Source organism: Sciurus carolinensis, chromosome 13 (genome assembly GCF_902686445.1).
Source record: "Sciurus carolinensis chromosome 13, mSciCar1.2, whole genome shotgun sequence".
In the NCBI taxonomy this organism is placed as follows: domain Eukaryota; kingdom Metazoa; phylum Chordata; class Mammalia; order Rodentia; family Sciuridae; genus Sciurus; species Sciurus carolinensis.
The window spans coordinates 2307501-2333154 of NC_062225.1; the positions used below are offsets into that span (position 1 = coordinate 2307501).

The 25654-nt window shown below is 42.6% G+C and overlaps 2 gene segments (V, D, J or C); both read left to right on the plus strand.

Moving 5' to 3' along the window:
* Positions 1 to 6382: 6382 nt before the first annotated feature.
* LOC124963128 (immunoglobulin kappa variable 3-11-like) lies at positions 6383 to 6994 on the plus strand. The segment is given in 2 exon segments: positions 6383 to 6468; positions 6617 to 6994. Coding segments are annotated over 2 exon segments (357 nt in total).
* Positions 6995 to 12457: 5463 nt separating this feature from the next.
* The window catches only part of LOC124963515 (immunoglobulin kappa variable 3-11-like), a 29236-nt gene continuing 16039 nt past the window's right edge, over positions 12458 to 25654 (plus strand). The window contains 4 exon segments of the V gene segment in view: positions 12458 to 12548; positions 12740 to 13024; positions 13120 to 13183; positions 21743 to 21917. Coding sequence covers positions 12500 to 12548; positions 12740 to 13024; positions 13120 to 13183; positions 21743 to 21917 — 573 coding nt within the window.

The following is a 25654-nucleotide window of genomic DNA, read 5'->3' on the forward strand; positions in this document are numbered from 1 at the left end:
GTGAACGGAGCCCCTGTGGTCATGTAAGCCCTGAAGATGGGAAGAGGCACCCATGTCGCCTCATCAGAGGAGCGTCTGCCAGCGCCTGTGGAGTGGCTGCTCCTGTGGCCATGCAGCCCCTGCCACTCACGTGCTCCTCTGCCCGGAGGGAAGCACCAGAGTGGCCCCAGGCTGAGCTCTGGGCTCGGCACTCACAGAGCCTGTGGCTCCCCCGACCCTGCTGTGATCAGGCAGCATCCTCAGCAAGATCCCTGTCATATTGCCATAGGTCCAGGGGGCCACAGGGCCTTCTGAGACTTGAGCTCTGGGGTGGGGAGGTCCTCGGGTGCTACAGCCACCTCTAGTTTAATTACTCACATTTCCTATAGCAAAACTTAAAGTGATATACTGCACCAACAATGAACAATAAGTTTTAATTCAATAATCATTACATACACATGCATATGCATGTAATTTACATATTTATTTATTCAACACGTGCTCCTTTTTTTTTTTTTTTTTTTTTTTTTTTTTTGGCCCCAGGGATTGAACCCAGGGGGGCTTACCCACAGAGTCACATCCCTAGCTCTTTTCTATATTTTATTGAGAGACAGGGTCTTGTTTTAGATTGCAGAGGCTGGCTTTGAACTCATGGTCCTCCTGCCTCAGCCTCCTGAGCCGCTGGCATGACAGGCGTGCACTACCTTGACTGGCCATGCTCCTCTTCTACGCAGGGCAAATGCTGGCTGAGCAAGGCTCGGGGCGGGGGCACTTGCTGACCCTGCGCTCTGGCTATAGCAAGGCCTTGGCCCCCAGCACCACTGAGCACAGTGCTGAGCAGAGCCGCCTCCCAGAGCCAGGCCCAGCACTTAGGAGGGCAGTGGCTTCAGCCCTGCTTGAGCCCCTGCTCCAGCCTCTCCCACAGTCCAGTGCGGGGAAGGCTGTGCTGGGTTTAAGTGCACACTTGCTGACGCGCCCCCTGCATGATCAGGGTTTGACTCTGTCCTCTTCTGAGGGCCCAGCTCCCTCCTGCCCCACAGGAATAGCTGCCCTTGGGATCTCTCCTCCCCTCGGATTTAACTTGGACAACTGAACTGTGGCAGATTCCCAGCTCCCCACAGCAGCCAGCCTCCTCCTCCTCTGGTTTGCCGAGACCAGCTCTGTCCTGTGTGGAGGCTCTGCCAGCCCCGGACAGGAGTGGAATCAGGGAGGTGGATGTGTAGTTCCGAAATGAGATGTGAGGCTGCCAGGCTGCGGCTGCTACAGGGAGGGATTTTGATCTCACAGAGGGATGGGCTTCAAGGGTCCCCACTTCCTGCAGGTCAGTCCTCCCTGCTGTTATTGTGTCTGCTCCAAGGTGGCCCTGAAGGGACCACCAGAGACCTATTTCTTGATCGTCCCTCCAGGCAGGGCATCATTTTCCTCCTGTCCGTTGTCAAAGGACAGATGTTTCCTCCTGAACACTGTCGGCTTCTCCACATGGACACTGGCTTTCATCCAGGTCAGCCCTCCCCCTCCAATCCCTCCAACGTCCACAGGACCCGGAGTCATGTCCTCTCTTTCATCTGATGTTACCAGTTAGTGTCTGGTCTCTTTCTTAGTGATCCTGGCTATAGGCTAATCAATTTTATTCATAGTTTAAATATTTGTTGATCTTTTAACCAGTTCTTAGTCTCGTTGATATTCTCTATTGACTACCTGTTTTAAATTTCATTAATTTCTAATTTTAGTTATTTTTTTCTATCGGTTTACTTTAGATGTAATTGCTTTTTTTAAAAAAATTTTTCTACGATGCAGATGTTACTTATTGACTTCAGATGTTTCCTTGTATCTCATATAGGCATTCAACTCTTAAGATGTGTTTTATGACCCAGGATATGGTATATATTGGTGGATCTCCCATTTGCACTTAAGAATGTGTAATCTCTGGTTGTTGCACAAAGCAGTATACAGATGTCAATTATATCCCACTGATTGACTGAGTTCAACTATGTCTACTCATTCTCCACCTGCTGAGTCTCTCTGTTCTCATACAGGACTGTTGTAGTCTCTAGCTATACCAGTACATTCATTAATTTGACCTTGTATTTCCATTAGTTTTTACCTTATTGTGACTCAGCTGTTAGGTGTGCACACATACACTAGGAATTCTTTGAGAGTTGACTCCTGTATAATTATGTAATGATTCAATATCCCTGGCCATTAATTCCCTTCTGTTTGAAATTAATGAAGTCATTACAACTTTTGTTGTTAGTTAGCAAGGTCTATCTTTCTCTATCCATTTACTTTTTTGGGGGGTGGGTGTGGTGAACTCAGGGGCACTTGACCACTGACTGAGCCACCCCCCAGCCCTAGTTTGTATTTTATTTAGAAACAGGGTCTTGCTGAGTTGCTTAGTGCCTCACTTTTGCTAAGGCTGGCTTTGAACTGGCAATTCTCTTGTCTCAGCCTCCTGAGTTGTTGGGATTACAGACGTGCACCACCACACCAGATTCATTAACTTTAAACATTTAATAAAAAACATTTACTTTTTTACATTTAGGTTGGGTTTCTTATAGACAACACATGGCTAGGCCTTGTTCCTTGAATCATTTTGACCGTTTGTTCTTTATTGTTGTATTTAGATATTTGACATTTAAAGTGATTATTGATGTAGTGGAATGCATTTTTATGAAATTTGTCACTGTTTTCAATTTGTGCCCTTATTTTTTGCCACAATCTTATTATCTGTAATTTTTCTTCCTTTTGTAATATTAATTAAACTTTTTATATGATCATAGTTTCTTTCCCTTACTGGCATATAACATATTTTTATTTACTTCTTTTAGTAGTTTCCCTAAATTCGCATCTACATCTAAGTCCATTTTCAAATAAAATGATACTGCTTCATGGGTAACAAGGAATATATAATAAAAATATTTCTAATTCCTCCTTCCTGCCCTTCATATCACCGTGTCATTCATTTCACTTACACAGAAGAACACGAGAACCAGGTTCTCTTATGGGCCAATTTCCCCATGCATCACTTAGCATGCTAATCCTAGTTTTCTAAAGTTCCTGGTCTTATAATTCCAAAGTTCTTGCCCTGACTCTGGTTCTTATACTTGTTTCATGTCTTCAAATCAATAGCGTGTGTGTGTGATAGTGAACCTTTTAACATATTTCTTGACATGGACATGAGGTACTGGTTAAAAGGAACTGCCATAAACAGTCCTTCAGTAATGCAGGGGAGATGTGTGAAGTTTCCTTCTATAGCCTTATGATTCCTACTCCGTGTCTGTGGACCATGATGCCCACTGGCTGCCTCTGAGGAGCCCCCTCCCCTGTAGGTACAGAAGATGGTGAGAAGGGGCTCGAGGTGAGCACCTCCCTTTCTTATCTGGGATATCTGGGGTCCAGGGTTTTCTTCCCTCAGACAGGGCAGTCATGAAATCCTGGTAGGGTAAGGTCATGGTAAAATCGCCTCTTCCCTGTGGACAGCACTTACTAACAGGAGCAGAAAGTTCTGGGACAATTTAGAATGGTTAACTTTTCTCCATTTCCTGCTGGAAGCATGAGGGGATCATTCTGACATTCGCTAGGAGGATCTCATGGGACTCCTAGAGTAAAACCCACGAAGACTGGGCCCCCTGTTCTTGGTTCTCCTGGGTTTGACTCACACTGGGCCACACTGAGTCCCAGCAATTTGCCAGCTGCGGTTTGGTTTGCTTGCCCTGCACTGATCCTCACGGTGTCTGCTCAGGGATTCTGCCCTGTGAGTTCTGTGTTGTGTACCATCCCGTCTGTCTTTCCAAGTCTGGAGGTGGCAGTTGCTCTGTGACCTTGCTTCTCTGACAGGTTGAAGACCTGCTGATGCCCCAGGTGGTTTACCTCTTCATGGGCTGGAGGTGCAGGGCCACCTCTAAGCTCCTCGTATTCTGCACCACAGACCAGAAGTCCTGAGTTCTGCTTTCAACATCTGGTATCATGTTCTGGGAGATGAAGTTTTCACTCAGTCTCCTTCTCCCCTTTCTGTTTCTCTATTTAAGGGACCATTACCATTATCAGCACAACCCGCCAGACAGAGTCTGGTGACAGAGTCTGCAAACCCTGCAACCAGGAGAAACCAGCTACTCACCCACTCCACAGCACATGGTCAACTCTGCATCTTGCTGGTGCCCCTGCCATGTTGGCAGTTAAATGTCTAGACCACAGATGGTACTTTTCCAGGCCAGAGTCTGCAGGTAAAGACAATTAAGCCTAACCTCAACAGGTCAGTAAAGAAACCAGTCCAGGACCCTATTCAGAGACTTGACAATTCCACCTGTACCCTTAAGGAAGGGGTCTTGGTTCATTTCCTTGCTCCTAAAGACCCTGTGTAGCCCTGTAGAGAGAGACAGGAAGAAGAGGCAGGCGGGTGTGTGTGTGAAAGAAGTTGTCTTTCATTTGGACACAATTTTGATGCTTTTTTTTTTTTTTTAATCAGAGTAAGCTATTAGGAGCAAGTTGATTCTGAAATTTACATGGAAATTTAATGAATAAATAAATTAAAAATATTTAATAAGAAAATTCATAGAACTGCAAAAGCTCAAAGGAGGTGAAAATATGCTCCACATTCCTCAGTACAGTTTTTTCTATAACAGTATAATAGAGCAGAATAAGAATACTTCGTATTACATAAGTTGGTTTTAAAAACATGGATTGGATCATCATGTGGTTTTTGGTTTTAGACCAGATCATGCAGTGAGAATGATCTTTCCATATTTTTATAAAAGCATATTAGCTTCAATATTAAGATATGAGAAGATAGCATAAAAGGAAAATGCAGACCATGTCATTCAGGACTATAAACACTAAGTGCATATTAAGATTTTTTCCATATATTAAAATATGCTGTGACAGTATATTTTAATATAGTGAATTGCAGCAATATTAAGAACTCACAAGGATGCAAAAACCACAACAGTACTAAGGAATTTACAGATGCGAAATGAAAGTGTTTTTTCCAATCGATACAATATGACATAAAATAGGACCCAGAGCATTGGGATTGTGCATGGGATGCTTGGGGAGGCCTGAGGTCAGTACATAGTCCTCGTCACTTATGCAAAACGTAACTACAGGAACATCTCATGGGCGGGTCCTTCCTCTTCTAAGGTCTATCTTGAAGTACAATTCTTAGTGTGATTAAAATTCCTCTTGAGACTGTGGCTGGACCTCAGGAAGACTGACAGCTCCCTACTTGGAAATTGCAGGGAACAAAGGAGCATCCCACCAGATTTCTAAAAGGAGAGGAGACACAGGAAGGTCTATAGATGTTTATCTAAGAAAAAATAGGAAAAACACCCCCCGCAATACCCCCAAACCAGGTTTCACAAAGCAAGACTCAAATAAAATATTACAGTGTCTGGTACTAGGGCTAGAAGGTGGTTTAAAATTCAGCTGCTTCCCGCAGGAGATACTCTGTGGACTGCCTTTTAAGAAGAGTAACTTCTGGGAATTGCATTTTTAACCATAGGAATGATAATCCCCAGGAGCTCCTGTGAGCCCAGGATCTTTATTAATGTAATTGAATGAAATAATAGGTTATAGAAGAAGGCAAAGATCCATCATATTGATAGATGATATAAACTATTTGTTAATTTTACATGTATGACTAACTCTCAGTTAAGAAGTATCTCAGTGTACTTGGAGGAAGGAGAATCAGAACATAGAGTGATCACAATTTCACTGCGAGGATAGAAAGGGAGAGCTGTTCATGATCACACTGGAACATCATCAGGCAAAGAAGACAGACTTACCCTAAGACATGATAGTGTGATCAGGGACAGTGAAAAATAATATAGAAAATGAAGAAAAAGTGAAGGCGCAGAGTGTATTGATCTCTAAAGTAAAGGATCACACTGGTCACGGGAATATGCTCCCATAAGCTGAGTCTCCCCTGGTGTGCAGCACCCCCAAGAGGGACGCTGTGGATTTCCCCCAGAATCCCCCTCCCCAGCTCTCCCAGGCATCCCCCTAAACCAAGGTCAACACAGAGACATTTTTTCATAGCCACCTGTAGAAGATGATATTCCATAGAATTCTAGGAGGGCAATTAATTAAATGTTCATGTTAAAGTTTAAGTCACAGGATCAGGTAGCATTTTATGTTTTCTTTTTCTTAGAAGGAGAATGTCCTATTCTAACTACAAACTCTCATACCCTGAGGACAAAGAAGGAGCAGAACAGAGATGTTTTCATCTCACAAAGCCAAGAAGAATCTCCTCTGGGACTTTGTGTGTGGACGCCAGCAGGAACTGAGCCCCCAGGGTGCCAGCTCTGCAGCTGCCAGGCCAGGTCCGCCCAACCCTTGCTGATTTGCATGTTTCCCTAGATAGCATTTCTGCTTCTCAGAGTCCCCGTTCACAGGCTGCTTGGTGAATCTGGACAGCAGGAGCCTCAGGCAGGGCCAGACTGAGCATGGGTGACCTGGCTGCCCTCTTCTGCCTTCTGCTGCTCTGGTGCCCAGGTGAGGAGGGAGCACAGGGAACAGCCGAGGTGACAGAGCTCTCCTCCTAGTGCGAGGTGCTCCCAGGGCTCTGCTGGGGACTGGGACAGCCAGGTCTGCTGGGGGAAATGGAGTGTTGACAACAGAAATGCTGTTTCTTCCTTCCCAGGTGGCAGTGGCAGCCTGGAGCTGGCACAGTCTCCCGCCTTCCTGACTGTGTCTCCAGGAGAGAGCGCCTCCATCACCTGCAGGGCCAGTCAGAGCGTCAGCGACTATGTAACCTGGTACCAGCAGAAACCAGGCCAGGCTCCCACGATTCTCATCTATGATGCTGATGACAGATGGACTGGTGTCCCAGACCGTTTTGCTGGAATACAGTCTGGGACAGAATTCATTCTCAAAATCAGCAGGATCAAGGCTGAGGATGCCGCCAGCTATTACTGCCAGCAGGGCTACGTAGTGCCTCCCACAGAGTGACAGGCCTGTGCAAAAACCCTCCTCCCAGGGGTGGTGCAGGGAGGTCACAGGGTGTTGACTGCTGCCCTCTGCCCTGTGGTGTGCTCAGAGGTACCACCCGAGTAGCACTGATGAGCTGCACAGCACTCCACAGCAGTTCCACTGGTGAAATTGGGAGACTTGCTAGGTGTCGAATATCACAGCGACGGCTCCTCTGTCTTGTGTGGCTGACCCCCAGTGATCCTCCACAGATGGGAAGCTGAGGCTCTCAGAGCTTAGCTTGTTTCCTGTGCTTTTGGAGAAGGAGCTGGAAACAGACTCTGAGGTTCTGACTCCCTAACTCCTACTCGTGCATCATTGGTTCGTTTAAAAACCAGATACAATTAAAGGCAGTGAAGTACATGTGTTGTCAATAAAGTGAATGTAAAGTGACGAGCTGAATGAGTATGAGCTCCCTGCGCCTCCTTAGCCACTATCCAGTCGGGGTTCAGGTGTCCCAGCATCTTACAGGCCCTCCTGCTGCCCCCCTCACCCCTTCCATCCCCCCCACCACCCAGGCCCCCTCAGCTCCACCTGTCAGCATGGATCAGATCTTCTGGAACTTCTAGGAGGCTCCCTTTGCTATCTTGGTTTTTTGATCAACATGTCGTGGGTGTGATAGCATTTTTTCCCCTTTTACTGAGGACAGTTCCCTATTATATGAACATGTCAGTCATTCTTCATGCTAATGAGTTGGCTTAGGTTTGAGGCTGTTGTTAATTATTTAGGGATGTTCTTGCAACATCCTTTGTAGACACACGCATTCGCTTTCCTTGAGTATATTCCTAGGAATATATCATTAGCACTAAAATAAAGTAGTAACTTGTTTTCTAAAACAGTGAGCAAGTTTACCATCTCCCAACCTGTATCTTGCTCCAGTTGCTATAAAAAAACTTTCTAATATTATTTGATAGTGTTAGATTTTGTGAAATTGTACCCATATTGGTAGATCTTGAATTGGTATTGAGGTGAAAATGTACATTTCTTTGATGAGCAATGAAATTGAGTAATTTCTTATATGTGTTTTCACTAGCTTTTTGGATATTTTTTCTTAGGAATGGCAAGTGATCCAGTCAAAACATATCACATTTATGCTTCCTCCACTTTTGGTAGTTCTTATATATCTTAAAAATAAAGTTTTTGACAGTGTACAAGTCAGGGTTCTTCAGAGAAACAGAGCAGACACACATCTACATACATGCATATACATATAGGTATATAATATATGTAACTCTAATACAGTTGTACGGTAGAATATTAGATTGGACCACAAGGTCACATAGGCTGAAATGTTCCCCAATGGCTGTTTCCATGCAAGAAAACCAAGGAAACTAGTAGTTGCTCAGTACAAGAAGATGGAAATCTCAGATGGAGAGAGGGGAGAGAGAGAGAGAGAAAGAGAGAGAGAGAGAGAGAGAGAGACAGAGAGAGAAACAAAATCACACGATATGCTAATTTACTCCCCTGTTTGAGTACTTAGGCCTGAAATCCCCCAAAGTTGCACTGGTGCAAGTTCACATTGCAAAGCAGAGGAAACTGGAGTTTGGCACCCACAGGGAGCAGTGGACAGTGGACCAGTGCACTTGGTTGAGTGGGTAAATGGAGACAGAAGAGACAATAGTTTCTCCTACTCTTTTGCTCACAGTCAGGCTGGGTCCTCTTGATTTCCCTGGCCCAGCTGCCAATAATTTCTTGAAACACCCTCATAGACACACCCAGAAGTGTGCTTTACCAATCCTGTGAGCATCCTACAATTCAGTCGAGGGGACACCGTCAATTGACCATCACAGTCAGGAATATGCCCTGGATTATCTTCTCCCAATCTGTGTCTTGCCAATTTGCTTTCTGTTTTTAAAGTTTAATATGTATTGTTGACAAACAAATTCAAATCTTTCCAGTCTTGGGTTCTATATCTTTGGTTTCTACCAATCATAGATTGAACATATTTCAGAAAAAAAATCTCCACTGAATATTTACAGACTTGTTTCTTGAGGTTATTCTATAAACAATATAGTAGAATCATTATTTATATAAAGAGATGATTTAAAGCTTATGGAGGATGAAACTTGCTCCATCAGACTAATTAGTCCCTCAGCTTTAAGTTTACTCTCACAGAAAGTCTCAAAACACATACAGCTTGTGAACAACTTTGCTAGAATAGCCTCCAGTCCAAATTGGACCTCCAGTGTCCAATTTCCAATAGAGTCTTCCTCCTCTGAAAACTCACAAGTCCAGTCTTTACTACCCACAGCTCTATTGTCATTCTGGTCTGTGGGTTTTGCTCACAACAATCTAAAGCTTTTCCAACTTGCATCTCTAAACTTTTCAAAATTCTTCCCACAAGTTCCAAAAAACTCCCAAAGAATCTGAAACACATGGTCAGGTTAGTCACAGCAACCACCCTACTTCTTGGTACCACTTTCTGTTTTAGTCAACTTTTTCATTCCTGTGACCAAAATACCAAACAAGACAACACAGAGGAGGAAGAGTATGTTTTGGCTCATGGATTCAGATGTCTCAGTCCATAGATGGCTGACTCCATAGTGCTGAGCCTGAGCTGAGGCAGGACATTGTGGTGGCAGGTTATGGAGGAGGAAAGCAGCTCAGGCCACGGCAACGAGGAAGCAGAGGGAGCTCCTCTAACCAGGGACAAAATACAAACTCAAAGGCACACCCCCATGTGACCTACATCCTTCAACCACACCTTACCTAACTACAGTTACCACAGTTTGATCTGTATCAGTGAATTCATTCACAGACTAGGCTAAAGCTTTTATAACCCAATCATTTCACCTCTAAACTTTCTTTCATTGTCTCACACAGGAGCTTTTGGGTGACACCTCACATCTCAACTGTAACAGTGACATTGAGCACCTATTCAAATATTTGGTAACCACTTGTACATCTTCTTTGGAAAAATGTCTATTCAGGTCTTTGGCCCATTTTTAATCATGATTTTTGTTTTTGTTTTTGATTTTTGCTATTGTGTGAAATACTTAGATATCTTGGATATTAACCACTACTAGAATTATTTTTTGCAAATACATCTTTCATTCTGTAAGTTTTCTCTTTCTTTTGTTATTTCCTTTGCTGTACAGAATTTTTAGTCCCTCTTGTTTATTTTTGTTGCCTGTATTTTTGGTGTAACATCTGGAAATATATTGACAAAACCAATGGCAAGGACTCCCCATGTTTTCTTTTAGGTTTTACAGTGTTAAATCTTATATTTAAATCTCTAATAAATTTGAGTTAACTTTTGTATATAGTGTAGGATAAGGGTCCAGTTTCATTCTTTGCATATGTGTATCCATTTTTCCCAACACTACTTATTGATGAGATTTTCTTCCCCATTCTTTGTTCTCAAGGCTTTTGTCAAAGACTGGTTGACCATTTATGTGTGGGTTCATTTCTGGGTTCTCTATGAAGTACCACTGGTCTATATATCAGGCTGTTTTTGCCAGTACCATAGGATTTCCATTACTATACTTTTGCAATACAGTTTGAAATCAGGAAATATGATGCCGCCAGATTGTTTTTCTTTCCTGAGATTGCTTTGACTCTGCATGGTCTTTTGTTAATCCTCACAAATTTTGCATCAAAAATACCACTGGACTTTTTGATAGGAATTGTGTTGAATCTCTGTCTTACTTTGTGAAGTGTGGGCATGTTTCAGTTCATGAACATGGGATACCAGTTATTTTTGTCTTCTATAATTTCTTTAATTAAGTCTAATGTATCAATGTTCTCCTCCTGTTGTGGTTGTGCACGTCTGTTTTCTGTTTAAAACTGCCTTCTTTGGACTTGAAGTTATCTTCCTCAGCTTTCTCTAGAAGCTGCATTATTTTAGCCCCTACCTGTAGACTGTGATCCTCCACTAATTCATGTTTGCTGATAAGATATGTATGAGAACTTTGATCTAAAGTCCATTTAATTTCATTTTTATATGCAATGGCTCTTTGCAAATTATTGAAAAAATGAAAAAAAAAAAAAACAAAACACCTCATGACCTTGTTTACTACCTTGCTTAGAAATGAGGTGACTGTGTATGTGGGTCCTTATGGACTCTCAGATCTTTTCGGTATACCCACTGTACTTGCCCCTATAGTGCACTCTTACAAAGATCTACAGGTTTCCTTTTTTTCTTTTCTGCTGTGCTGGGGAACAAATCTAGGCACTGTGCATTTTGAGCAAATGTTCAAAATATATATTTTGATATATTTCCTATAATAGGTTTTAATATAGGATATTATTAGTATTCTTTCCTCTTTGTACTTTTTGGCATCATACCAGGTCCTTTGAATTTCCTTATAATTTCTATCATTAGTTCTTCAATTTTAGTGAATTATTGGTGGATTTTGAATTGATTGATTTGATTGGTGTGTGTGTGTGTGTGTGTGTGTGTGTGTGTGTGTGTGTATGTGTGTATCTAAATTTTGGAAAAAATGAAATCTTGATAATATCAAGTTTTCTACTCTATGAACATGATAAAGTGTTTATATAAATCTTCTTTAATTCACTGTATTACACTCACAGCGAGTCCAGAAACTTTGTAAAATTATTACTTATAGAGATGATTCAGTTAGGTTTTAAGAATTTATGTTCATACTTTGTTATTAGTATATAAAAATGTTTTACTTCTTTCTTTCAAAACGTGTGTGCCTTTTGTATCTTTGTTTTGTATTGTGGAATTTACTGGGAACTCCACTACAATGAAAGCAGTTAAAGTGGACACTCTTAAAAATCAACCTAAATGATAAAATATTAAATATTTTCTCATTGCATTGGATGTTTGCTGACACCTTACCAGGAGAGTAAACAGAGCTTTCCATGACTGTTAAGGTGAGAGGACCTGAGTGTGTGTTGGTGGACGTGTTGTGCACTCCACTTAGAGTTATGGAGAATGATCCAAGGAATAGGTTCCTGTGTTCATGGAGAGTGCTGCTGTCTGTCTTCATGGACTCGGTGTTAGTACCCTGAAGGATAAGAGCCCAGGTCCTGCTCATCTGTGCAGGCATGGCTGACGAGGGAGCAACACTACTAAGCCTGGTTGAAAGTTGGTTTTTAGAAACTTTCAAAGAATAAGGTTGCTTTAGGGACCTTGGTATATATTGCTAAGCAAGGGAAAAGAATGTGGAAGAAAACTTTGTGATCAAAGGTTCATTTCAAGCAGATACAATCATGACTGGGGGAGATGACTAGACCCTTTAGAGATGGAGAAATGGCCAAAATCCTCTATTTTATCCCAAACAAGTTTGCACTGAACACCTTCTGACTGAGTCTAGGTGTTTGGTGAGGCAGGAGGGCGGGAGGATTTAACTCTGAACACAGGTGGAAAATTCTACACTAAGGTTGAGACATAGACCTTTTCTGACATGACCACCTGGGCATGGTACTCAAGTGCAGACAGGAGGAGGCAGAGTCTCTGCAGCTGGGAGCCCAGCTCACCCCTCCCATCTGCTTTGCATGCCCCTCCCAGCCCACCCTCCTCTCCAGAGCCATATCAGTGCCTGGTCAGGGCTCTGGGAAGCTCTGCCTCAGGTGGGACCCAGAGGGAGCCATGACAGCCCTCATTCAGCTCCTCTGCCTGCTGTTACTCTGGATCCCAGGTGAGGGATCATGGGATGGTTCTGCACTCTGAGAAGTCCTTCAGGGTGGTTGGTCCTATGTCCCGGCACTTCTCCTCAGTCAGCACACTGATTAAAACTCACTGCAGATGGAACTCCCTGGCTCTGCTGTGAAGCCCAGGGGTATGATCCAGAGTACAAGGGTGACTCTTCTGTTTAATTTTCATTCTCAGATACCACTGGACAGGCCGTGCTGACACAGACTCCAGCCTCCCTGTCCGTGTCTCCAGGAGAAAGAGCCACCCTCACCTGCAGGTCCAGTCTGAGTGTGGGCAGCGCCTTAGCCTGGTACCAGCAGAAGCCTGGGCAGGCTCCCAGGCTCCTCATCTATGATGCCTCCACCAGGGCCAGTGGAGTCCCAGCCCGGTTCAGTGGCAGTGGGTCAGGGACAGCCTTTATGCTCTCCATCAGCAGCCTGGAGCCTGAGGACACTGCTGTGTACCACTGTTACCAGTATGGTAACTGGTGTCCCACAGTGATTCAACGTGTGACAAAAACCTCCCGAGACCACTGGTGTTATTTTTCTCACATCAGCTGCTTCCTCCATCGGCAGCCGCTGTGGTGCCTACTCGGCTGGAGCAGCTATGCTTCTGTCGGGAAAGCCTCATTTATGAAAAGTGAGTTGCTGATAAGATTTCAACCGATTCCTGGACTTCCCTTGAATGTAATTGCACAACCAGGTTCAAGAACAACTCCTCCAAGCACATTGGATCAGATCCACATGAGTGGATGCCTTTAAAGTCGTACCTGACGTTCAGTTCAATAAGGCAACACAGTAACCAAGAACAAAATTGTTGGTGCAATGAGATTTATCTAACCAAAGAGTTGATTTAAAAAATCATCAATAGCCAGGCATGGTGGTGTATTCTTGTCATCCCAGCTTCTCAGAAGGCTGAAGTAGGAGGATCACAAGTTCAAGGTCAGTTTGAGGACTTTAGTGAGTCCCTGTCTTAAAATAAAAAATAAAAGAGGACTGGGGATGTAGCTGCATCATAGAGCACCCCTGGGTTAAAATCCCAGTACTGAAAAAGAAAAACAAAACAATCATGTACAAGACATGATATTATTTCAAGTAATCAACTGCAAACAAACTTCTGTTGCAGTTTCATCAAATTGATATTTAATAATAATGTAAATTCACTGCTGTGTGTCATATAAGAGCTCACTGCACAAAGCAGTAGAGGTCTTAAGTTTTACAAGTTCCATACATACTTAGTGACCTCAGGGACACATGAATCACTCATAGCATTTGTCCTGGAATTTTGAATTCCAAGACACTCAAAGTGCATTGTACTAGAACAATGATTTCCACTCATCCTAAATTTATGAATGAAATTTATTATCATTCATAGAATAGGAACACATTGTTTAAAGTTTTTGTGTCCTTAGGATGCATTGAAGCCACTGGCAATTTTACAGACTTTCAGGTGGGGCAGAAGCATGCACACACTCGTTCTTGCTACACCATTTAGGAGAGATGAGATAGGTAAAGCTCAGATAGAAGAGGTTTGTGTGTCAAAGTCTCTCAACTGTTGAGGAGCATCACAGAGAAATTGGGAATCCCATTTCAGGACAGGGCTGTTCTTCAATAGTTGTAAAGATGGGTCAACTGGAAACATGCAAAGGGCATCTGAGAGCAACAGGTCCCTGACCTAGGACACAAATACCTGCTTTGGGTACAGTCTTGTTAGTCTTTCCCAAAGCCTCTTTACTCTTGAAATCTGAGAGTTGCAGTTAACATTTCATGGTAATATAATTCACACACCACTCAATTCATGGTTTCAGTTGGACATTTCGGTGGCTTTTAATGTCTTCACAAGGCCACTTTCACATGTAATCATTGGAAGAATCAGCTACAGAAGAGCATCCTCATGCCAAAGGAAGCCCTGTATCAGTTAGAGTTACTCTCCATGACCTCATCTACCCACCAGACCTACACAAACACAAATCTACTTCCCATTTTTATAATGGCCTATCATGTAAATTACATAAAAATAAATTCACACTCTGTGTGGTCTTTAATAACTGGATTCCTTTGTGATGTGTATCCTTGTGTAACACCCTTGAGTTCCCCACTTATAGTCATGATCAAATAATACTCCAGTGTATGTATAGACACATTTTATTTTTCCATTCAACAATTGATGGATATTTGGTGTTTTGTTAATTATAGTCTTTTTGAATAATGCTGCTATAAACATCAATGTACTTCATTGTTGTTGTTGTTGTTGTTTTTCCTGTGATACAGGGAATTCAACCTAGGGCCTCCCACATGCTAAGCAAATACTTTATTTAAAGAATATAGCCTAAAGATTATATTCCCAGCCTCTGGAGTACAAATTTTCTTTTGAGGGAGCATAAACCTAGCAGTGGTTTTGTTGGAGGGTAGAGTAACTCTGTTTTTCACTATTTAAGGAATATCCAGGCCACTTTCAAAGCAGCTTCACCATGAACCTGGGTAATAAGAAAGGATCTCCTAGTGAATGAACTATAAGAACAGGTAGAATACACCAGGTTATAAGACTCCAAGAGATTCTGAGTGTAGGAAACAGGCTGAGGAATACAGGAAGAAGATGGGTCACATCAGGAAGAACTGACTCAAGACATGGGCTAGGGGAAAATATGTGGGGAACTGAATAAATGAGAAATGAGAACTTTCCAGAAAAGGAGGGAGCATTTGAGAAAGAATGTCTTGTCTGTATGCAGTGCGCCTGTCTTTAGGACCCAGGGCTTCTAGATGTCTGAGCCAAAATGTCTAATGTAGAGTGACCAGGGCACTTATATCCACTCTTTTATTAATCAACTTCTTGTTGACAGTGCTAACTCCTCACATAAAGTAGAAGGACTTTGAGAATGCAGACACTTCATGCTCCTCTTTCTGTCCTTCACTGTATCAGCGCTATATCCCTCACGTAAAAGGGCTGAATGCATTTTACTAGGAGAGGGCCACTGTGAGTCCTGACCAAGACACAGAGAAAATATGTGGGGGATAAAAATAGGAAGAACAAATACTCTTTCTCACTCGCTGTTGCTGCCTTGGGAGAAGCGTGGATAGGCTGGAGAAGCTGAGTTCTCCCTCACTGAGGGAGGAGCACATCACCTGCAGACAGGAGGGTGTGAGACTCCAGCTGGAAGATGTGAAAGATAGAACTTTTCAAACTACCACTGGAAATACAAAAATGACATGAAAATGTCTTATTTTTTCTTGAGGTTTAGAATTTTAGATGGCATTTAGACTGTAGGGAACCTGGAATCAGAGAAACACTGGATCCAAAGGGCAGTGTCCACAAGCCATGGAGATGCAGAAAACAGTTCTAAATCTCCAGGCGCATACCCTGGCCGTGCCCTTGTGAAATGAGGGAGATGCCAGGCAAGCGCAGGGACACCAGGGTGAAATGTGCAGCTCCACCCTGGCTTCACCTCCAGGTTGCCTCTGATAAGCCCGGTGTAAATACTGCTCCCCAGCCAAGGCAGGGCGGCTCACTCTCAAGAGAGCCCTCATCCTCCCTTGAATGTGCCTCTCCCTCCTCAATAGACCTCTGTCTATGCCTTTGTCTGGCTCAGGCTGAAATTCTTTCCATCATGAATGCCAAGACCCCTGCTGGTCCCAAAGTGAGCTCCCCACTCCTCTGTAAACCCCTGGGACCCTTCTCCAGAGACCTCTCCTATCTGGGGTCAGTGCTACATTGTCTTAAAAAGTGTTTGCAAACAAGATACAAAGGCATTTTGTTCACAACATATGGTCAGAACTCAAAGTGAATCTGATTTGTACATTCTGGCAGTAATGAAATGTAAAATTAAAACTTTTAACCAATTCTGTTTAAAATAGAGCCCTAAGAAGATTTCTGAATTGATAATGAGCATGCCAGTTGTACCATGGCATGTTATGACTGGATTAAAACATATTTGAAGCAGTAGCTAAGACAATGATAATTTCAGACAAGGAAATAAAGTATATTGGGGATGATTTCTATGCTAAGATGATGGATTCCCTGGTGAGTATGATTAAATTTTTGCCTTAACCAAACAGACCAAATGGAAATAAATGCTGTATGACCCATGGTTTGTGACCCATGCATAGACAGCTTCAGAGCATGTTCCTCTTCCCATTCACAGTATGGTCTCACGTCCAGACAGGATTCTACTGATCCTACTCACACAGTGTTACATATGTGGCTGGGGCTGCTGCCCACCCTCCTGGGGGGCAGTCATGCCATTGAGAGGAGGTTCAGAACATTTTAGGTCATTTTGCTCCTACTTTCACAACCCCACCTGCCACTCTAGTTTGGAGGACATTAACTTTGGCTTCATTAACTTCCTTGTCTCTGTTGTGTTTAATTCCATCTGGTCCTTACGTGAACAACACCCTAGAAGCCACTCAAGAACAGTTATCTACACAAAGTTACGTCGTTACAATTCCTGGTCACATTTGTTTTCCTGTATTTGACAGTTTCTTTGAGAATGTATTGCTACTTGGAAGACCAGTCAATTTGTGTCTTAACTTCCATTTCTCTGTCTTTGAAATACTAACCTTGGACAACTTTTTAAAACAGGTTTCTCATTGCCTATTTATCTCTACAAATTTTTAGGGTCGTTGAGCTACAGTTATGAGTAATAATGTAATTAAAGTTTGTATTTAAGACAAATTTGGTTTACTGAATTTGAAATGTTATTAAATGAGAAACAAAGGGTGCAATTTTTGTCTTGGTGTAATACCCTCAGCGACATTATTATTGAACATCAAACACTTGTGATTACTATCTGCATGTGGAGAACCACCTTATCCCCTTTTCCCCTTAATTGGTAATTGTGGTGCAATCAGACTTCCTGGGTAGAAGAGGAATATGCATTCACATCATTAAGGTCAATATACATCAGTGCTTTTGCTTATAGTATGTGCTGCCTCAAGAAAATAAAATACCTGCCAATGGCCTTCTCCTTTCAAAGTAGAGACACTTTATACACACTGGGATGGAAAGCATTCTTCTCCCCACCCCATTCACAGAGAACCCTCTTCCTTAGCATCTCTGGTGATAAAGGTCCAGGAGAAAGGCCCTCATGGGTGCAGGTGACACTGTCCCATTAAAACAGTGGGTGCAGTTCTTGCTGTTCCAGTGGAAGGAATTAGGTCTCAGCTGAGGACCCCTGGCCCCACACACCGGCCAGTGGGAGACACAGGTTCTCACAGAGACTGGGAAGAAACAGGAGTCCTGAGCGACCTGGATCTGCATAGAGAGAGAGAGTAGGAATGGAGAGAATTCCTTAAATACAACTTACAAACAACATAAACAAGTAAAAATATTTTTGTTCATCCTATTGACCAGAGCAAATTATCAATAAATACTTCTACTAATTAGGTGCCCAGATACAGTGAGATAAGTAAGACAGGACATTTACTAGATTGTACAAATTGTACATGGAATTTCATATTCACACCCAGATGTATAAATTCCCTCTCCATTTAATTTCCTCTTGCTTTACCAAAAGCGCTTAACTCTCTACCTACAAGAAATAGGATTTTTTTCTCTGTCAAGTTCTTTAGGCCTGAGTGTCTGGCAAACTTAATTGATTAGGTCCCACAAAAAGACCACTTCTAACCCTTGTTGCTAGTATTCTGAAACTGCTAACCTGGTAAGAACAAGGTGCAAAGTCCTCTTCAACTAGCTCCAGTTACTGGATAAACAAGGCAGTTACTGGATAAATCCTGGAAGCACAATACCAGAAGAGGTGTGCCCTGTGTGCTTCTCTATAGTAGCAGGGATGGGGCCAAGCAGGGTGGCCATACACCCTCTCCAAACCCTGACCCTAGAATGACCTGCAGGCACACCCCATGTCCTTGGGTCTGATGCTGTGATGTGGGGCAGGCCGCATGCACCATGTGATCTTCATACAAAGTTTCCTCCAAACAGAAGAAACATTTTATGTCATATCCTCACAAGGGAGGGCCACAGCCTTTTGTTTTCTCTTCCCATCTGCTGAACCCACCAGGGGATTTGCATACTGCTCCATGGGGAGGACCTTTCTACAAGTCTGAGCTCAGCTCAGCTCTAGTCTTTCCTTGACTGATCAGGACTACTCACTTAAACTTCTGAAGATGAGGTGCCCTGCTCAGCCCCTGGGGCTGCTGATGCTCTGGATCCCAGGTAAGGGCACAAGGAAGGAGACAGGGGAGAGAGGGTGGCTCTGAGGACCACTGCTGCCCAGGCATCCTACATACACGTGGGCGATGTGCAGTTCCTGTCCTCTGGGAGTGCATGTGCCATTTAAATCTGTGAGGAAGAGGAAGATTCCAGAAAAAGCAAAAACATGTGACCAGGTGAAGACTCTGCACTAATGGAGGGAGATAACATAGTAGATTTCCAGAAGACCCGTTATGCTTTGCAACTATCTGTGTTCTTTTCTTAAATATTTTTACAATATGAACCAAAGTAAAAAAATGTTTAGCCAGAAAAATATAACAAAAGAAAAAAACAAAATTACAACATTTTGTATATAACCATGTGATTCTGCCACAATTACAGGCTACAATGGGGATACTGTGATGACCCAGACTCCTCTCTCCCTGCCCGTCACTCCTGGAGAGCCAGCCTCCATCTCCTGCAGGTCCAGTCAGAGCCTCCTCTATAGTGATGGCAACAGCTATTTGAGTTGGTACCTGAAGAGACCAGGCCAGTCTCCAAGGCTTCTGATCTATATGGCTTCCAACAGGGCCTCTGGGGTCCCAGACAGGTTCAGTGGCAGTGGGTCTGGGACAGACTTCACACTGAAAATCAGCAGGGTGGAGGCTGAGGATGCTGGAGTGTATTACTGCCATGAAGGCTTACAACTTCCTCTCACAGTGGTACAGCTCTGAACAAAAACCACCCTGCTTGGGGGAGCCCACCTCCCCACTCTGCTGACTGTGTAGAAGGACAGCACGTGTTTCTACATGTGTGACAGGAAGAGGTTGAAGGACTCAAGAGAATAGGTCACAACTGATGCCTCTGGACAAGGAGTGTCTTGGCTAGACTTGCCACTCCTGCATTCATGCTCTGACCTAAGCAGCAGCAGAATGAAGAGGGTACAGTTGCCCTTGGAACAGCCAGGCACAGGGGACAAGAGAGCTGACTCGTAGCTCATCTTAATCTTCCTGACCTGCACACAGGCAGTGATTACATGCATCTATGGTCACAGTCACACAATTGAGGCTAAGTGTGGCTCCTGGCAATACAGAACTTATGCATTTTTTAATATACTTTTTTTTTGCTGTGTTTTTGTTTTTGGTTGGTCAGCTGATAGCATACATGCAGCAGGAAAATATTTGGGGTTATTTAGAATGTGCTTCTCCCTCTTACCTACTGTTCTTACTTCCACTATTTCTGGAATATGCCCTTATCCAGTATGGGGGAGGTGCACCACTGAATATTAATGTTCTAAAGAAAACAGCTGAGAAGATCATTCAGTTTTGAGGTTTTCAAATACCTAGATGGTATGGGAAATCTACTCAAAAAAAAAAAAAAAGGTCAAGTATCTATAGGTTTTGGCAGTTTAGTCAGAGCATGTTGCAAGAAAAAGGGCCTTATTTAAATTCCAAAGTTGCATTACAAAAATGAACAACAAAGCATGGGGAAGCACAGAGGATAAAAATAACAAGAATAATACAAACATGGATCCCTCCCCCAATAAAAATAAGAATCTGCAGATTTGGGGCAGAGGGTAGTAAAAGAGGACATGAAGGGCACACAGGAGTAGTCAGTTGTTGACTCAACACCACACCTGTGTCTCACATGTTGGGCAGGAAATGCTCTTGGGGTTGAGCTAGATCTATGAACCAAGTGGACAGAAACTGAGAGGTATGGCTTGAGAAGAATCACAGACTTGAAGGGTCTGCTGCTTGGATTTCCAGGTTAGGGTCTCATGTGATTGCAAGCTTATGAAGAATTAGGACACCATGCAGAACTCCAGGTCTGTAATGACACAATAGCGAACTTCCTATTCAAATATGCCTTAGGTCACATTGTACATCCCAAATCAACCCAACAGAGCACATGCAATGTTTCAAAGGTAGATTCTGCCCAATTATATACCTGTATCATTTAGGAGAGGATGTTCATTCAGAAGAGACCATATAGTTAAGATGCACAGGAGCAGAAGGAAAATCTGGGGCTGGAAAGATCAGCAAGAGGTGTATTGGGAGACCAAGGACCATGTATCAGACATACATGAAGGATAGTCAAGTGTAGCATTTTGGGGTGTGGTGGTGGTGATGCAATAATGTTGCAGGTTTGCTCTCCATTTCTATCCTAGTTACTCACTCATATTTCCCAGTTCAGACATCAACCAATGATCCAAAGTAAAACCTAATCTGGTGTTAAGGCTCAGCTCATTCCCAATGTTTTAATGTAGGTCCATTCAACTTTCAAAGCTCAGCTGTATTCTTACTCCCTAGGGAGTCCTTCTTGAGTGTAGCCATAATTTCAGTGAACACAAATTTGGATAATTTCAATGGGATGAAAGTGGCCAGAGAACATGGACTCAAGTATTCTTCTCTGCAACTGAGGTCATCTGCTCTTCATTTCATTCACAGCACTCTGAGTTCATTATAAACTCATTTTTCAATGTTTTGATTTTATTTCCACTTTTGTTCAAATGGGTTTATTAATCATGACCGACAATGTTCTAATTTAAGGTGGAAGTCCTGTTCCTTTTTAATTAAATTTTACCACAGAGATGCAGGCTTTGCTATTAAACTGCACATAATTAACCTCTTGATCAATCAATAAATGCACATTCATGATTACCCAAACGTAGAAAATGAAGGAAAAACTGGAAAAATGATGGTGAGCACTTCGTTATCAAACTATCTAGTTGAAAATAACTGATTTCCACATTGCGGTAAGCAATATATATCCACATTCACTTCACATACACCTGGGATGGACTAATGACATAGTAAAAATAAAAGATTTAAATTTGCAGAATTAGTGATCCTCTGCGAGGCCATGGCCGCCCATTCCAAGATGATAAATCCCACGGTGAACACAGGGAACCCTACAGTGTATTACTCTGCGGAGATTCACAAGGAGCAGCAGCGAGGCTGCGGGGTCAGGACAGGTGCATTATGGCCCCGGAAGTCCTCAGGAGGGGCGGGGCCGCCGGAGTACGTGCTGACGTCACACGCCCTACTTGCCCGCCAGCGCCCTCCCGCTTCCGCTCTTCCCACTTCCGGACACCGCCATCTTGCTCAGGCTGAAGTCGCTGGAGTGGGAACAGCTGGGCTCCAGGTGGCGGCTGCGCTGGAGCTGCCAGAATCCTAGCGTGGAGGCACAGCCTCAGCTCGCCAGGCTCGGCATCGCTCCTTCAGAACAGGAAGTGCGTGGAGCTCCCGCGCCAGCCGCAGCCCAGTGTCTGTGGCGTCAGAATGCCCCGCGACCGCTGACCAGTGTCTGTGTCGTCAGAATGCCCCGGGACCTGCAGCCCAGTGTCTGTGACGTCAGAATGCCCTGCGACCCGCCCACCAGAGGCTCCTGGGAAGGACCGGGATGCAGGCGGAGTGGCATTTACATGTGTTGGGCAGGACCAGGAGATTCAGTCTGGACCAGAGAGGTGGTGTTATGGGGTGCAACTTAAGAACAGACCAATCACCACTGAGAATTCCAAATTTGAGAGTCTTTATTAAGCTGGCCAGTTGACTGTCTCACACAATGCCCCCAAAAATGGCTATTGGGAGAACAGCCCCAACCACAGGTTGTAGGGGTTCTTATACCAAAAATCACATCAATCAGAAGTGTCTGTTGCTATGATTTAAAATTACAAACTAACATGAGATCATCGACAGAGGGGGAAGTGGGAATGGTCAAACTGACCCTTACCTAGGTACAAACTGAAGAATGGTTGCTAACATCCACACAATTACCGTTTACATGGTACATTGGTTACTACATAGGAGTTACCATTGTATATTATTAAACATGTCACACCAAGTAACTGATGATGGGCACAGAGGCGGGGTGTTCCCATGGGAGAAGTTTATTTCCTACATAACATGGAGTCTCAGAGCAAAATGGAGTCTGTTTAGTCACTTCCCTTAGAGTCTGGCCTATAACATTCTCATGGAGCCAGATCTGTCAGCCCATCACAGTGGCAGACTGTCTCATCAGAGCCTCACTCGGAAGATCTGACCAGGGTGCAGAATCTGAGTTCCAGACAGCAGGTCAGCTGTCTTCATCCATATGGGCCACGTGGACGTCCAGGGCACCCCGCCAGGAGGCCACCTGGACTTCCCTACCTGTGGCTCTGCCAGTGCATCCAGCAGGTGTAGAAGAGAGTCAGATGTACCAGCGGCTGCAGGAGAAAAGCAGCCCGGCTTCTTGGACTCTGTGCTTCTCCTGATCCCCAACCCTGCTGGGAACCTCTTGGGTGGGGCCACTCTGGACCTCTGACTTCTGGAGTTCTGTTAATGCTCTTTCCCTTGTGATTCCTGTTTTTACTCCTAGATGTTCTGTCACTGCATGTGGTATTATCCCATAAACTACATAGGGACTGAAAAGGTGTGCAGAAATGCCATATTAAGAACCATTAAGCATTTTTTAACCAAAAGGAAAAGATGGAGTTAACCATTGTTCTGTAACACTGCTCTTTCTTCGCTGCCTAAGCCTTTGCTCCCTCAGTTGTTGTATTGTACAAATATTTGAATAAAGCAATGGACTATATGTTACTGGGAAAGTATCTGGAATTTAAGAATGATTTTTTAAAACTAAAAACTGGTGAAGTATATGTAGAAAATGAGAATGTTGAATCCTTCCAATTAGAAACAGATCATCTGAACAGTTGATTTAAGAATATGTAGTCTTACAGAAAGAGAGAGAAGAGAACATTCGGCTGAAAGAATATTCAAACACATGTTTGAAAAACCAAAATAATTGGTTATCAGCAGTAAGGTGTAAAAATAAAAGCAAAGATAGGGCTGGGGAGATAACTCAATCGGTAGAGTGCTTGCCTTGCAAGCACAAGGCCCTGGGTTCAATCCCCAGCACTGCCAAAAAAAAAAAAAAGCAAAGATAGTTCTGCTGACAGAATGTAATCCTGGATAGAAACTTGAAGGTATATGAGAGCACAGCACTGGCAAGAGAAAACATACATATAAATGAAGATTATCCTTGGCTGCATGTAACAGCCAGAGCAATATCAAGCAGTTTGAGATGCATACATAAGAAAAATGTGTGAGAAATTAACAAAAAGGGGCAATGTGAGTGGAATTAAAGAACCTAATAGTTTCAGAAAACAAGTACAGTCAGTGTGATGTTAGGCAGGTAATAGGACAAAGAAATCTTTTGTAAGTGATATCTGTATCAATTTATATATAATAAAAGTCCAACAGTATTTGTATGTACAGCACACAGAATATAAATTTGTGAGGATTTCAATCTGATGTCATAAATTGCATGTGGATATGAAAATTGGAAAAAAATATCATGAAAGGGATTCAATATGCTCAAGTTTTCTAAGAGCATCAGTAAATTCCAAGGCTTATAACAAAGATATATAAGTGAAGTATGTCCACTACAGGATATGTAGGTGAATGTGCATAAAAGATCTAGCTTAAAAGCTAAATGTTGGATACAATCTAAGTGACTTATCAACTACAGATGTATGAATTGTGGTATATCCACGGAAGAAATGCTATATGGTATTTAGAACATTTACTGTTATCCACCATGAATCCAATGTATTTCAAACTGAATGATGAGGGAAAGCTGCTAGAAATGAAAGCATACTTGCTTCAATGTACATGAATTTCCAATCCAGGAACAAGAAAACTATTATGGTGGACTGAAGAGTAACAGTCACCTTGCTAGAAGTTAAAGTCAGGTGTTGACTTGGAAGATGTATGAAGGAAGTTTGGAGAGCTCTTTATTTGATCTGAAGGGTGAATATACAAAAAAAAAAGCTTATTCATACAATTTATATTTCTTCTATTTATACAGTGTGCTTTTCCTATTTTTAGAGGCCAAATATATGCCCTTACATGTTATATGAACATCTACTAAAAGTCACATATTTATGGACACACTTCCTTTGTAAAAAAGCATAAAATGTACCCAGAAAAATGCTAAAAAACATGAGCACTAAGAGAGGAAATGGAAAGAAACAGTTCAGTTGAACTATATTCCAACATAATTAGAAGTAGCTATATACAAATATAACAGACTATAACAAGACATAAGCAATGTTTTGAAGTGTCCACTGGAGAAAGCTCCACAGATGCTCTAAATCAGTGAAGGCTGTGTAGTGAGTTGAAGCGGAAAGCTAGAGGCCTATCAGACTGAGGTGAAATACAAAATGAAAGAAAAAAAACGTTAAAAAGTCCAAGACTTGGTAGAATTTTCTACCAATTTCTATGAAATTGACACACAGAGAGGCTATTGAGAATACTGTGGGGAAATCAATCAAAAGGAATAAAAAGAATTAGCAATTTCATATATGTGACTAGCAAATACTTTTTTCCCATCCATTGGGTTGCTTTTTCACTCTGTTGACAGAGTTTTTGATACTTTTTGAAACACAATGTTTTTAATTTTAGTGCATATTTTTCTGTTATTGACACTGTTTTTAGTGTCATATCCAAGAAATAATTGCCAAATCCAATGTTGTGAAACTTTTCCTTGTGTTTTCTTATTCAATTTTTGTTCTTACCCTTAGGTTTTTGATTTTTTTGTATGATTTTGAGTTGTGGATCATACAAGGATAAAGTTAAGTATTCAATGTAATTCATCTGTTTATGGATATTTGATTTTGCCTGCACAATTAACTGATAAGTTTGTCCTCTCTCCCATTGAACTTTGTCCCTTGCTAAGCATCATTTAACCTTAAATGAGAAGTTTTATGCATAGACCCTATTTCATTCAGCTGTGTGTGTGTGTGTGTGTGTGTGTGTGTGTTATGACAATACTGTGTAGATGGGATGTTTTAATTTTTAAGTTGCTTCATTGATACATGATTCAAAAGTATACTATTTTGTAAAATGCTTATTCAGGTCATTTTCATAAATTTCAGTTGGATTGTTGCTTTGTCTTTCTTTCTTTCTTTCTTTTTGCCTGTCTAGTTGT